At 35.8% G+C, this 14,288-nt stretch overlaps 1 protein-coding gene across 4 annotated transcripts in view; it reads right to left on the bottom strand.

Annotated features, from left to right (window-relative positions):
* Positions 1 to 13,666, bottom strand: part of TrpA1 (Transient receptor potential cation channel A1) — a 90,113-nt gene extending 76,447 nt beyond the window's left edge. For 3 of the 4 annotated variants that reach the window (XM_065218332.1, XM_065218323.1, XM_065218312.1), the window contains exons 1-2: positions 13,485 to 13,665; positions 13,241 to 13,405 (exon numbers count right to left, since the gene is read on the bottom strand). In XM_065218332.1, coding sequence (XP_065074404.1) covers positions 13,241 to 13,405; positions 13,485 to 13,607 — 288 coding nt within the window. In that variant the 5' untranslated portion in view covers positions 13,608 to 13,665. Of the gene's footprint in view, positions 1 to 13,240; positions 13,406 to 13,484 lie in introns of all 4 variants that reach the window. The other variant, XM_065218304.1, reaches the window with a different exon arrangement.
* Between the last annotated feature and the right edge of the window lie 622 nt (positions 13,667 to 14,288).

Consider the following 14,288-nt stretch of genomic DNA (forward strand, 5'->3'; position numbering starts at 1 on the left):
ATTCGTTCCTGCTCGGGTCGGGTATACTTTAAATTAAAATTGTAGAAAATACCCTAGCAAATTTATCAAATAAATCTTGAAAAGGAAATTTTACTATGTTTAAGTGCAAAATATCGGCAAACATACCTTTGAATAAAAAAACCAATAAATGATCCATAACAAATCTAAAAACGCTCCTTGAAAAACACCCAAATGATCCATAAAACCCAGTGAAAATCCTTTAAAATGTGTGAATGATCCTTAAACAATATCAATGTGATCCATATTTTATGTCAAATTTAGCAACACAATTGTAAAAGTGTATCGATAAATTACTAAAGAATGAGCATTACAATTGTAAGAATTACCCATACATATATTGCAAATGATCCATAAAACATTATTTCATGAACCTTAAACTAATGAAAGTGCTCCATAGAAAATCAAGCTGGCCAACTTAAAAAATATAGGCACGATCCATAGATTAGACATGTATTGTGCATGATATTTTCTAAGGATCAATCACACTTTTTAAGGGATTTCCTGCGGTGTTTTATGGATCATTTGGATGTTTTTTAAAGAACGTTTTTCAATATTTTATGGATCGTTTTATCAATTCTAAAGGTGCATACTTAGTGCTGCCCAAAATATACCTTTTATGTTCCTTACGACGAAGTTAAGTGGTGTGGTATGGTCATCAAAAATTTTCGCTAAACATGATTATAATAAAAATATAATTAACTATAAATATTAAAAACAGAGGAATTCCTCGCCAAATCCATGACAGTGAATTTTCTTAACCATACTTGATTTTGATGGATTTTCACAGATTGTATCATGAGTAATATACATATTCTTCCTCAATATGTAGAGTAAATTATAAACTGAAGATTTTTCAAACCTCGGCAAAACTATATATTCATTCACTACAACTTTGCGTTTGCCCACACAATGGAAAAAATCACAAATATCACAATTCCATACTAAAACAAATATTGTTTTCACTATTTAACTATATTTTTACAAGTATATATTTTTCATACATTTTTATAGAAGTTTGAACAACTATTAACTTTTATATATAGCAGGCACAAATTTGGGATAAATTTTTGCCAAAATTGACGTTTTAAATATCTAATATCTTATGTTCAAAGACATGATTAGTTAATCGGGTTTTCAGTCATTAACATTTTTGGAAAGCTTAAATGTACTATATTGCATATTGGCTATTGAAAAGATGAATATAGATTTGGAATGCTTGCTTCACACTTCACATTTCTTATTTCTTTGTGATAAACAAAGCCTTTGGAGCCTTTTTTTGCAAGCACACTTAAGAATAACCTTAACGTATCTTCTGTCTCAATTTTGCAATTTAAGTCAAATTCTTCAACACATCTTTTCGACAAATTACTAAGTATGTTAACTTTGGCTTGGTTTACAGATTTCCTAGAGATGCTCAATTAAAATCAACACAACTAACAATTCACAGAGAGAGGTAGCTCTTTACGATGCTCCGAAATTTGTTCAACAACTTTAAGTACACTTCACACACTTCTTGTTAATGCTCCTTCTGTGAGTATCCTTCAGTCGCATAACACAAAAAAAATCACTTTCACCACATTGCTTACGGTAGACTTGCTGTCCATTGACCGACACTCACTACACCGGTAATCCAACAACACTCCGACAGGATATCTTCAGTGCATTATCAACAAGTAGACACACTACAAATCACAGCTTCCTTCTACAGGGGTGCTAAAGTAAGCATAGGGGGTGTATGATAGATCCGTGGGGGAGGTAATCCGAAGGTGGAAAGGTAGTACATTTACTACTTCATTTTAAGAGGATGAATTCGCGCCGCGTTCTGAGATGAACTGAAGATCTACGATCCTCGACCGACTGTTTTATAGCCTTCTTCTAGTAGCATATCCCTTGCCGTGTTTTCTCTCGTCCGTAAGGTGCAGGGAGCTAACGAACCGACCGACAGGACACGTTCTTATCCACGAACGATGCCGTTTCGGCTTTCGAGGAGTGGTGAGTATTTATAACAGTGAGGGCAGAAAATATTCAGGAAACATGGATGTTCGAGGATAGTTATTTGTAGGTGAAATTTTGCTAACCGAATTCATGGTTTAATGACGCTTGTGATATGGCCGGAACAAAAAAAAAACATGAAATAATCAAATCAACAAAACTGCGAAAGTATATTTATACCATTTTAAATTATTTTTTAAGCATGGGATCTACCTACAGCTTCTAAACCGACATTTTTATCATCAAAAATAGACATGTTTTGAATTTAAAAAAGGTTAAAAAAATTAATTAAAAATATATTAACCTCTTATAAACACAACAGATACAATCACAGTTTTCACGATTTTCAAAGCTTGTTGGAAATGCTATCTAACATGAAGTTTTAGTGTGATAATTCATTAGCTAGAGAATTAGCTGAATAGGATAGATTGATAGTTCCACTGGAGTGCGGCAGTATGAAAATTGAATAGAAGTTGAAAATGACCGAAAGGCAATTTATTCGACAGCACACCCAACCGGTGGATGTAAGATTCGCTTACAATTATGTGGGATTCATCATCAGAGGATGTAAGTGAAGACCGCATGAACCGAGGATGCGATATACCTAGCTGCGGTCCGATGTAAGAAAATTGGAGACCGAAAAATGTGGAGTGTATTAGTGAGTGAAATTAATTATGTCGAAAAAAAATAGAAAAAAGGTTGCCGACTGGACTCGAACCACGGACGTTGAGACTATCAGACCTGTGCCTTCTCCACTGCTCTCTCCATGCTTCTGAATATGGTTAGCCTAAAAGCAAACATGAAGCGCTCATTTTCTCGCATGCTCGACTTCGTATGCTTTTTCTGCTGGAGAGATTCGAGACAAGTGTGTGCGTCGTTCTACAATGTTCTACAATGTGCGTCGTTCTACAAGCTTACTGGTATAGTCGAAAGCGTAGATGGAACACGAAATAAAAAAGACAAAAAACCATTACATCGCCTGCATGGTCAATTTCTAACATTCGTTGCGATGTTCATGAACAGAGGATGATAGGAAACGGAACTAACATTCATTGTAATAGATTTTTGGTTTGCGTGAAGGGACTGCCTTACACCATGCTACTGAACCGAATTCCAAAGTCGATTTCACGATGTAATTCCAACCCTTAATTCCGATGTTCAAATAAAGTCAAACTTGATGCAACTGGTGTGACAAATAAAAAATAAACAAAAAAAATTCTAACCTCACCACAGAAAAAGAAAATTGGAAAAAATACACGCGTAAAAAAAGAGTTGGGTGTATAAAACTTTTAGGCAGGCATATACACAAAACTAGTAGGGTAATTGATTCTGGTTGGACCTATCCAAAAACTGATGATGGTTGGACCTATTTTTTCAATCGCTAGTTTAGTCAATCTTCGCTAAGTTTTTATTTTCAAAGATCACTTTACTATCATAAAAACTCTTTTTTTTTCAATTTGCATGGGTGTTTTATTGACAAAGCTTCAAAACAATTGAGTTTCAATGTGTTTTCAAAACAGTTCACTTTTCACGCATTAGCTCGCCATCATGCCTTACTTTCAAACATACAAAAAGGGAATATTTTTCACATTTATTTTTATTTTCATGCAGTAAAATACTGCTTTAAGGTGTAAACAACACGTTAGTACGCCATTTATCCATTGGTTTCACTAAAATGTTTGAATAATTGACGAAATTCGAATAGATAAATATGATCATGGTTGGACCTACGCATGATGATGGTTGGACCTATGTGTTTCCTAAGACGGCCGCTAGGTGCGCTTCGGTTTGTCTACATCCTTCATACGCAGCTGATTTGAAATTCGATTTCGTTTTTTTCGAGTGATCAGTTTCTTCGATTGAAAAAATGGCTAAAGAAAAGAGTTATACGGTCGAAAATCTTCAAGAGGCTTTTCTTTTAGTTAGAAATAAATCACTTACCGCGTACCAGGCACAGAAAAGGTACAATATTCCGAAAACGACGCAAAAATTAAGGGAAGCCACGGTAAGAAATATGGAAGGGAAATAGTGTTGAGTGTTGATTTGGAGAACCAGCTAGCGGATTGGGTTTGTATGTGCGCTGCTTTTGGCAGTCCCAAGATGGCCAAAAAGATCTTGGAAGCTGCTAAAGACCTTGCGTCACTAGTTGGGCGTAAATTTAAAGGAGGAATTCCATCGTCAGGTTGGTTGAAAGGGTAACCACCGATTTCCGAACTACCACGGAAGCGCCGAAAAAATCTATTAATATGAATTTACATTAAGCATTTCACATACACCTTCTGTGTGTGAATTAACTTGAAATAAAATGTTAACAAACTAAAAATTGCTGACTGAAACTTATTTCCGAAAAAAAAAAACTAGTAGAAAAAAAAACTATAAAACTGGAATTAAGTTCTGATATTCTGTCATTTTAAGCCCCTAATGAAACAACCAAATTGTTGGCAAGCTGCTTCAAGAAGTTACGCCAAAGATGATACACGTGTGTTAATTAATTTGTTGTTGTTGTTGTTATCTTTATTAGTGACGTTTAACGCACGCACACTACACAGAAAAAATAAATCTGAATCTTAACTATCGCGTAAAATCTTCCCTTGTTTAATTTTGAGCTATAGTAGGCATAAACGATGAAATCGTTTACAAGCTTGCATAAAATATTCCTAATTTGTGTGATATTGCGCTTAATTTTACACGAAATATCGTGTAAATTTACGCCAAATCTAGCGTTAACTTTATGTGCGCTATATATTGCAGAAATTTACTTGAATTTTTCAAACGGTGTAGCGGGTTCATTTCCGTGTAAAGTTGTTTATTATTTTCCTCTGGCTAACCTAAAAAATGTATGGAAATAGATCTGTCAAAATGAGGTTGACACATATTGCACCAATATAACCGGACGTGAAAATCTTTATGTATATTGCAACAAAGCTGGCAAGCAATATATCATTATCCTTCTACAACTCCGATCAAGCTTTAGTCTTCTCATATTCATCAATTCAAACAATCTCTAATATTTAAGAGTTTAAACAGAATAAAATACAATTACACATGAGAATATTAGTAATGGCTTCTACACCGTTCGAAAAAAAAAATTATGCTAGCGTTAATTTTATGTGCGCTATATCTCGCATAAATGTACATGAATTTTTCGAACGGTGCATGTTTCACTTGGGCGGTGCTCAAATTAACGGAATTAATGCTATTGGGTCATGTTGATGAAATTAATGCCAGTGATCTTCATTTCTCACTGGGATCTACCCCTTAAATGAAATGTAGTCCAGCAATCAACTCATTTTGTAATAGTTTTTTTTTTCTATTTATTTAAATATTTTACTACTTTAGTACTTTTTTTTAACCTTGATGCATTCGGTATCGCAGCCTCCAAGAATCGAGGATACCGTCAACGAGGCGTCTTTTTTGGTTAAGGTTCCATCAATGTTTGTTAAAAACTGATATTTCAGTGCCAACATTTCAAAGGGGCGTAATTGCATTTGTAAACAATGGTTTTAGTCGTCGATTTCTCGCGGTTGAAAGCTCAATCATAAAAATGAATGACACCAGCAGGTAGGGAAATGTTTTCTGTACCAGCTAGCATTGGTAAATAGGAAGGGTGGGCTTTTATTTGCGAGAAATGGACGGCTAAAGCCATTGTTAACAAAAGCAATTAGGCCCCTTTGAAATGTTGGCACTGATTTGTCTGAATGCTTAAGTGTGAGGGCAAGCATTGAGTAAATTATAAGTATAAGTGCAAGGAAACCGTCCACATATACGACTGTGAGGTACTTATAAAGTACTCAATGTTCTGCACTAATACTTGGGAATTCAGAAAAGTCTATATCAAGAGCAAATTTTCATTATGTCGTAAGTTACATTCGCACCGATCCGAGAAAAATAAAGTTTTGTTTTGATGACCGAAAAGTTATTCCTATTTCCAATCAAACACATATAATCTCATAGTGATAGCAATGTTTAACATATTTAGCCGGGTTTTAATCATACAAAGGCAAATCGCTAGCTTTCATGCTAAGAAATACTGGTTTTTGAGTCAAAAGTTATTATACGTCGTTTGGTGGCCCCTATTGTTACTTAAGTCAAAGTGTATTTACCAGGATATACGGGAGAATTATCAATTACGTCTCCTTACGTGCAGCCCATTCATCATTTTAGGACCACCGAAATCATCTTAGCAACAAACAGTTCGATTTATTCACTTTAATAATGAGAAAGCAAAACGACGAAAGTACACTTTTCACGGGTTTCTCAGTGCTGTTACTTAAGGCAAACGGCATCTCCATAGAAATCGGGTGACTTAAGTAACATCGAAAACTATTTTGATCGGAAGGTGATTACGTCAAAAAGCAATTCGACTGGTAAATAAATTTAAAAATGGGATGTGTTCCTATATTCGGACAGTATATAGTGTAATAGCAGGAGCATCGATTGACACTGATAGCTCGACTTTGTTTACCTTTGTTACATTCGACGTAATGAAAATTTGCTCTTGATATCATGCTGGTCTTCGTTCAGCTTCATTCACTCCAGATCATCCTCAGGTAAAAGTAGAGCACATGATGTTTTGTATATAAATCACTTTCAGGCGTCTCTCTCCATTTCGTAAACGCTCATCGCACAGCTATACAATATTTTTCTTTACTGATATAGCAAACAACTTATCTTTATGAAGGTTAACGCAGATATGGTAAAAAGACTTGTCTTTATAAAAAATGCCACTATGAAAACGTATGGGGAGAAAAATGTCGCGTAATTTTTTTTCCATATAATTTCTATGACATTTACTACCTCTGCACATTGCAAGATCCTTTGTGGACATTTTACAGTCCATTGCTGCTGCAATATACGGTAAATATTTTTTTTTAAATTCTCGAATTGAATATCAACAGATCACACATCAAACGTTGAGGAAGAATGCAAATTTAACGGAATAACATTGAGAAACCGGAAAATTTAACAATGCAAAGTGTAACAAAAGGCACAACACATACAACCCAAACAATAACAGAATAGAGATTTTTGTCGTATTGAAGAATGGTGAATTTGATTGACATCGTTTCATCTAGAACTCGTAAATCACCGAATTTGCAATCATGCCTCGATAAGATATGAATTTTATTCATTTTATAACCACATCTTCCAACACTGCACTCGAGTTCCATTCGCTGACGAACGTTCCACCTCTCAACGTTAATGTTGATCTCGTTGCAACCGAATCTGGTGGGAAGGATACACGGCCGATTAAACCAACTCAAATTTAAGTTTTATCAACTCAAATTCGCAAAACCTACGTTACTCAGAGGGTCAGTGTTCGGAAAAACTCGAATACTCAAATCGCATGCTTGAGATTATTCACCTATGAATTTTGGCTTGCACAATTTCACTGCGCAATATTCACTGATGAGATTCCCGGATCAAAAATTCATCGCCTCAAAATTAGCATTGCGGATTGTTGCATTTTTCAACTGAAAACTAACAAACAACTTAATGCATATGCTATCAAATTGAGGTTTGACTGGTGTTTACGTTTGTTAAGCTGTAATGAATTTGCAGCGTTGTGAGTGTGAGTGCGTGGAATTGCATGAGGATCTCTAGCGTGAGATTTGTTGTGCAGTGAATGTATGAGATTTGAGAACGATTTTCCAAACACGGAATGCACTGAGAAAAAAAGTCCTCGATTTTCCTGGAAAAACCTTTAAAATATGAGGAAAATCGAGTTAGATTTCACTCAGTCTATTAGTTGTTAGAGGAAAAGTGAGGTTTTTGCGAGTTTGAGTGAAAAACCACTGAATTTTGAGTTAATCTCATCGACCGTGTAGTGGAAACTCTTCTGGGAAAAAGCACGGCACGCCATGTCGTTTTCACCGGCAGTCGAGTGGTTCGTAATTTTCCTCTCCGGACTGGTTATGTATCAGTGGGTACTACGATTGGAGCAAAAGTGGTCTATAGAGAGAATAGGCAGCATTGGAAACAATATTATGAATTGGGATCAGCCATCAAAGTCGTGATATTGTTAGAATTAGCTACTTTCACTGACAATCGACGGTGTAGCTAATTTGATTTGCCAGAGATAGGTACGAGAAAATAGTTTTTGCAATATTAATAAGATGAAATACTCCTTAAACCGTGGAAAAATGCTCTTTTACTGCGTTGCTATGGCCAAGCGTCTAAAATAAGCTGATAGATGAAGATTCTAAAGAAGCCTCTTAAGAAGATTCTAAACGATGCGTTTAAATGAAGCTTCCAGAAGAAGCTTCTTAAGAAGATTCTAAAAGAAGCTTCTTAAGAAGATTCTAAAAGAAGCTTCTTAAGAAGATTCTAAAAGAAGCTTCTTTTAGAAGGTCATTCTAGCCGCTTGCCAGTCGGAGCGCTCATCTGACTAATAAAAACACGGGCAGGACAGTAAATAATATTAATATTTCTTTTCCATAGCTACCGCTTGAAACAGTCTGATTTACCGTGCTTATAAATTTAAGTGCTTATAAATTGTTTGGATTTTGTGGTGCAAATTTGTTCCGTTTTTGCAAAACTTTTCGGCATCTGACTAGGTGCGGTTGTCACGTTTGTGGGTAAATTTCCAATAACTGTTATTTAGCCCATCATTCTAACACCCCACCATCAACACCATAGTAAACAACACGTGACGCGATACCTCGCGTTGATCAAACAGAATCGAATTCGATTGAACATTGGCATGTCAATAAATATCTTTAATAAAATTAGCTGCGTAACTACGGTTAGTTTCCTCCATCAACTGAATAAAAAGTGAAACAATCTGTAGCATTGATGGTTGATTGGCGTGCTAATTGAAAGACTGGTAGACGATAAAAATACAGCCATTCCATAGCAAAACGAGAGCGGTCCCGGAGGTGTAGTGGTAAGTGTTATTGCCTCTCACCCCAAAAGGCCTGGGTTCAATCCTTGTCGGCACCGCCGGGATTTTCTGAGGTATAACATCTCTAATCATCTCCTTCGGAAGGGAAGTAAAGTCGTTAGTCCCCGGTTCATCAGTTGATGAGTCGATACGTACGTACGTGTAGGGTCCAGGTGTGGGAGCTGCCTCCCTGGCATCGGTAGCATTGGTACTCAGTACGGAAAACAAATCAAGGAAAACAAATCAAAGAAAATAAAACAAAAAAATAGCAAAAAAATATAGTGGTTCTCAGAATTTCGTATAAATTGGTAGTTTTGTTCCTTATTGCAAAATAATAGACCCGTATTTTTATCATTAGTGTGACCATTTCCATGTTAGAGTGGTCCTGATATTTATTTTATTTTTCAAAAATGACTTTTTTCGTAAATTCATACCAATGAACCGATTTCCAAGATCAAAATATCAAATGAAAGGCAGGATTTTTTTTTTAATATTGTTAAAAAATTGGGACTTTGTTCTGAAAACCATTGATTGTACCTGTTTTTTTATGGTTTTCATGGTTTGTAGATAGAGGGCGTAAAATGGTTGGTTGGTTGTCTTTATTAAGGAGATTTTCAACCAGACGCTGGTTCACCTCCGGGGTGCGTAAAATGTATTTATATTTTTCATTGAGAATTTAGGCGTTTTACAGTAATGTGTTTTTTTTAAGTTTTGGATTTTTTTTTGAACTTATCAAGTTTTGGGCTCAATAGGGTTTTTGATCTAATTTCCGTCCTACTAAGCACAACGCGCACTTTACCTCTCTTTCCTCGACGAGTTTAAACTAAAAATGGATTTTTTGTCAAAGATGACTTCTAAATTAATTCACCTTTTCAGACGTACCGTTGGATTTGATAAAAAGCCACAAATTGTTGAGATATTGTTTAAAATATAATACTGCTTCTTGATTCTAAATTCGTTCTACAAGTTTCAATTCCGTCCTAACGCATTGAAACGCCATTAGATTTTCTTCGTCCTACGGATAAACGTAGAAAAAGGGGATTCGCAGGGAGCGCTTCTTTTGTTCTGAGAACAAAGAGCGTAAATATTCATACGATGCGCTCTAACCGGGTTTATGTTGTAGCTAATGAACTAAGGCATCGGAACAAACATATTATTGAATTGTGCACGGTGAAATCATTGATATTATTGATCTTTTCTGATCGATAGAACGGAGATGGACAATGCAGATAGACTACCATGCGTACAAACAGCTATACAAAGTCACATAATCTAAGTCATAACCACTACCAATTTTAACAAAATTCTGAGAACTACTGTATATTTTTGCTATGGAAGAGCTGAATATATACATTATGAATGGAAAAGCAATTTTAGCTGTTGGTACGAAAACAGGGAAATTGGGAAAATTAATCAGATTTTGCTCATTTTGACGCCCTTGTAAATTGAACACAACTACTTCCTCTGTTTATTTACTCAGTCACTCATGTAGCAGAAGTGGTCTGAGTAAAGCCCTCTAGTAAATGTATGGACGACTGAAACCAGAAAAGTGACAAAGTTTATTCCAATCGAACAAAGCAGTGCATTTTGACAGATCGATTGGAACAGCTTTTGGCAGACGTCCTTACTTTGACTAGAGCTTTAGTCTTAAGGACCAACGTGAAAAATTTCCATCCTGAGCTATTTCCTGCTTGTGCCTTGACTAAGTCAAATTTCTGCCTGATTTCTTTGTTCAGGCCATTAGACTCTGAGTCTGAATCTGCAGTCAAAAATAACCAAAGTGGTAAAGTGGTCCTACGCAGTTTTCATTACTTTACGTATTATTAATCTGAGAGCTGAGAAGTTGACAAGCGGATTAGGAATGGGTGATGGGTTTCATATTATTTTGAATCGACTGGATCGATCATGATTTTTGTTTCCGATATCGAAACCAAAAATTGGTCCATATTTAGTTAAAATGAACATTTTCCGGTATTTTTGCATACAACATAAATCTCCGTAACTTTTTTTTACTAGCGGCATCTGTAGCAAAAATCAACCATGCTTTAAATCGATCGTTCGCTACGGGCAACGAATAAATTTGTGTTGGAATTCAGCCATTTAATTTTTCAAAATGGCGTGTTCGATATATTTCAATAAATCATAGCACGAAAAAGGTTCATCTAATCGAAATGCACTCTGAAAAAAGTCACTGAAAAAACTATTAAGGAATTCAATAACAAAAAATAAATACATTTTCAAGCTTTTTAAACTAATGTTTATTTGAAAGTTTTTATAAAATGCTAACTTTTCTTAAATGGAAACAATGGAAATTTCAATAAAATTTGAACATAAACTTTTAGCATAATTTTTGAACTTTTTTTTCAAACATCTGATTTTTGAATAGTTAATGATTTTCTGTGGCCTTTATTACCGATATCACTTCACGGTGAAGTGACAACTTATCACTCACAGTGAAATGATTCTCGTTTTAATTACACGGCAATCACTTCACCGTGAGTGACAACTGGTCACCCAACTAACATTTTCAGCTTTGTAAGCCAACTTTTCCAGCGTTGTGCTGTAAAGTAGCTGAAAAGAAGCTGCAGATACAGCTACAAGCAAAAGCTAGCAAAATAGTTTTGGAGAGCGTTTACTCAACTTTCTCACAGCCATTATTCAATTGGTCAGTCACACTGAATAACATCAGCCAATAAACGCTAATGTCACTTGTATACACACACTACCCAACTTTCAACTTGTAGCTGCAAAACAAAGCTAACAAAGTGAATATATTACTCACTTGATGGCTTCTACACAACCAACCACTCTTGCTGAATAACATAAACATCAAAAGTGATTTTTCAACAACTAAATAACCTGTACTCAGCTTATAAACTGTGTTAGAGCAAATTCGGAAGCATTTTCACAGTCAACTAGGTTTATTTTTAGACGTGTGCAGTATTACAGCTTTTACTCTGCTCTTTTATAACTATTCGAGAAAAGTGATTCATGTGCACTATTATAAAGCCTCTACTCAGCGATTTTGTTGTAGAAGGGAATGTTGATTTGTTTACATAAGTTCAAAGTGTTGGCGTAGCACAGTTGGTAGTGTCAAGGTTTGCCAATGAGGTCGTCTCGAGTTCGATTCTAGGTTCCGGTGCAGGGTAAATAATTTGGTGATGATTTGTAACTAATTTCGATTAATTTGATACACAGCAAAATAAACTCAATAAATTTCTTCATAAAAAAGCGTAAACAGTATTTAACTCGGCTTCAAGAGAAAGCTGTGTAGTGATTATTGGATAACCGGGAAAAGGTTGAATAAGCGCCTTTCGAACTTGGATTAATTTTCACAATGTAAACGCTTTACTCATTTCATTTATACAGTCTCAAGCTGTATTCAAACGTTGTACGATATGAGGAAACTTTTACTCAACCTCTATACAAGCAAATCTGGCGAACTTAGTCAGCTACTTATGGCTGTTGGAACGGTCGGGAGAAGCTCTTATTGCATATCCATTAACGCTTATATACAGCTGTTATCCTGCTGTTTAGTTGTGTGTGAACTTACACACAACTAAACAGCAGGATAACAGCTGTATATAAGCGTTAATGGATATGCAATAAGAGCTTCTCCCGACCGTTCCAACAGCCATAAGTAGCTGACTAAGTTCGCCAGATTTGCTTGTATAGAGGTTGAGTAAAAGTTTCCTCATATCGTACAACGTTTGAATACAGCTTGAGACTGTATAAATGAAATGAGTAAAGCGTTTACATTGTGAAAATTAATCCTTTAAATTTGTCGAACCTCTTAACGGAATCCCTTTATGAAGAGCTTTGAGTGGGTTGGTTTATTTCCTTTAAATTCCGTTATAATTGCTTATCTTTTGACAGATACGCGTATTTCGTCTACTACTTAGTCTGCAAGTAGTAGACGAAATACGCGTATCTGTCAAAAGATAAGCAATTATAACGGAATTAAAAGGAAATAAACCAACCCACTCAAAGCTCTTCATTGTGAAAATTGTTAGTTGGGCACTTCACTTCGTTTTCACCATGAAGTGACACCCGTAATAAGGTGCTGTATAAAAGCAATAAATATTCTTTGTTGAAAGAAGATCAACATTTGTGTTAATAGCTGATGTTCAATATTTTTTTCTCTAATTTGAAGAGACCATTGTTTTTATTTCGGAAAAGTTAGCATTTTTTTAAACATAAGTTTAAAAATCTTTAAAACGCCTCGTGAAAGCAATTTATTCAAGATTTAGATGATCACATTTAATTGTCTTTCATTTAATTTTTGATTTACTACAGCAAAGCACAGGAGTAACTGGAAATATGATTTAAAATTGTTCAACTTACCCTCAAAATCCGGTATGGACTTTCGCTCAGCAAACAAACCTCTGCGTCAGCCTGAGATGAAAGTATAGCCTGTAGTTCACTGTTTTCGAGCTGATTTACATTGCTCCCTTTACTGGGATGAAGGCCATTCCCTTTCGTTCTGAGCAGTCTGGACAGTAGCCAATTCTGTAAAAATCGATGGGATGCTAGCTTTATTTTCACGGACACGCATAGTTTCATATTCGCTGTTCAGAGAACAACATACCCCCAAATGTGGCACATGATGCAGTTGTTCGTCTTGCGGTGTGGTTCCACAAACTCCCAGAGTACGTTCCGTTTCTGACCGTACCGATCTAGCACTATGTATCAGATAGAGCGGAGTTGGCATGGTTACTGATGTTTTTCTTCTTGAGATAAGCACATTCTGGCACTAATCTATACACTGAGTGTTTTTAATTTCTTTGAAATATTGTTTACTGATGCAGTTTTTTTTTTTCAATTGAAACTTTTATTGACACCCATTCCATGAAGTTCTTCACAGCGACTTTTAAACTAAATTTCGTATTTTATGCGATGGTATTACTTTAAATTGAGGTTTTCTTTAGAAAAAGTTTGAAATTATCTGAGTAATATAAAAACACTTTTATTTTCCAAAAAAAAAAAATTGTAATAAAACATAGTTTTTTCCTTGATTTTTTCCCCGTCGATATTGTTTTCCGTGCTGAGCACCAATGCTACCGACGCCAGGGAGGCAGCTCCCACACCTGGACCCTACCTATCGACCCATCAACTCATGAACCGGTGACCAACGGCTTCACTTTCCTTCCGAAGAAAGGCGTGATCAGAGATTTTATGCCTCAGAAAATCCCAGCAGCATCGACTGGGATTGAACTCAGGCCTGATGGGGTGAGAGGCAATCACGGTTACCACTACATCACGCTTACCACTACACCACCGGCGCCAAGTACTACGTTTGGTCAAGTACTAATCCAAGTTATTTCACTTGACTTGACCAAGAAATTGGAATTCCGTTCATAGTAGCTATGTGACTACTACTAGGTTTCAAAAA

Source organism: Ochlerotatus camptorhynchus, unplaced genomic scaffold (assembly GCF_037179485.1).
Source record: "Ochlerotatus camptorhynchus isolate MF236.1 unplaced genomic scaffold, CSIRO-AGI_Acam_v1.1 ptg000008l, whole genome shotgun sequence".
Classification (NCBI taxonomy): domain Eukaryota; kingdom Metazoa; phylum Arthropoda; class Insecta; order Diptera; family Culicidae; genus Ochlerotatus; species Ochlerotatus camptorhynchus.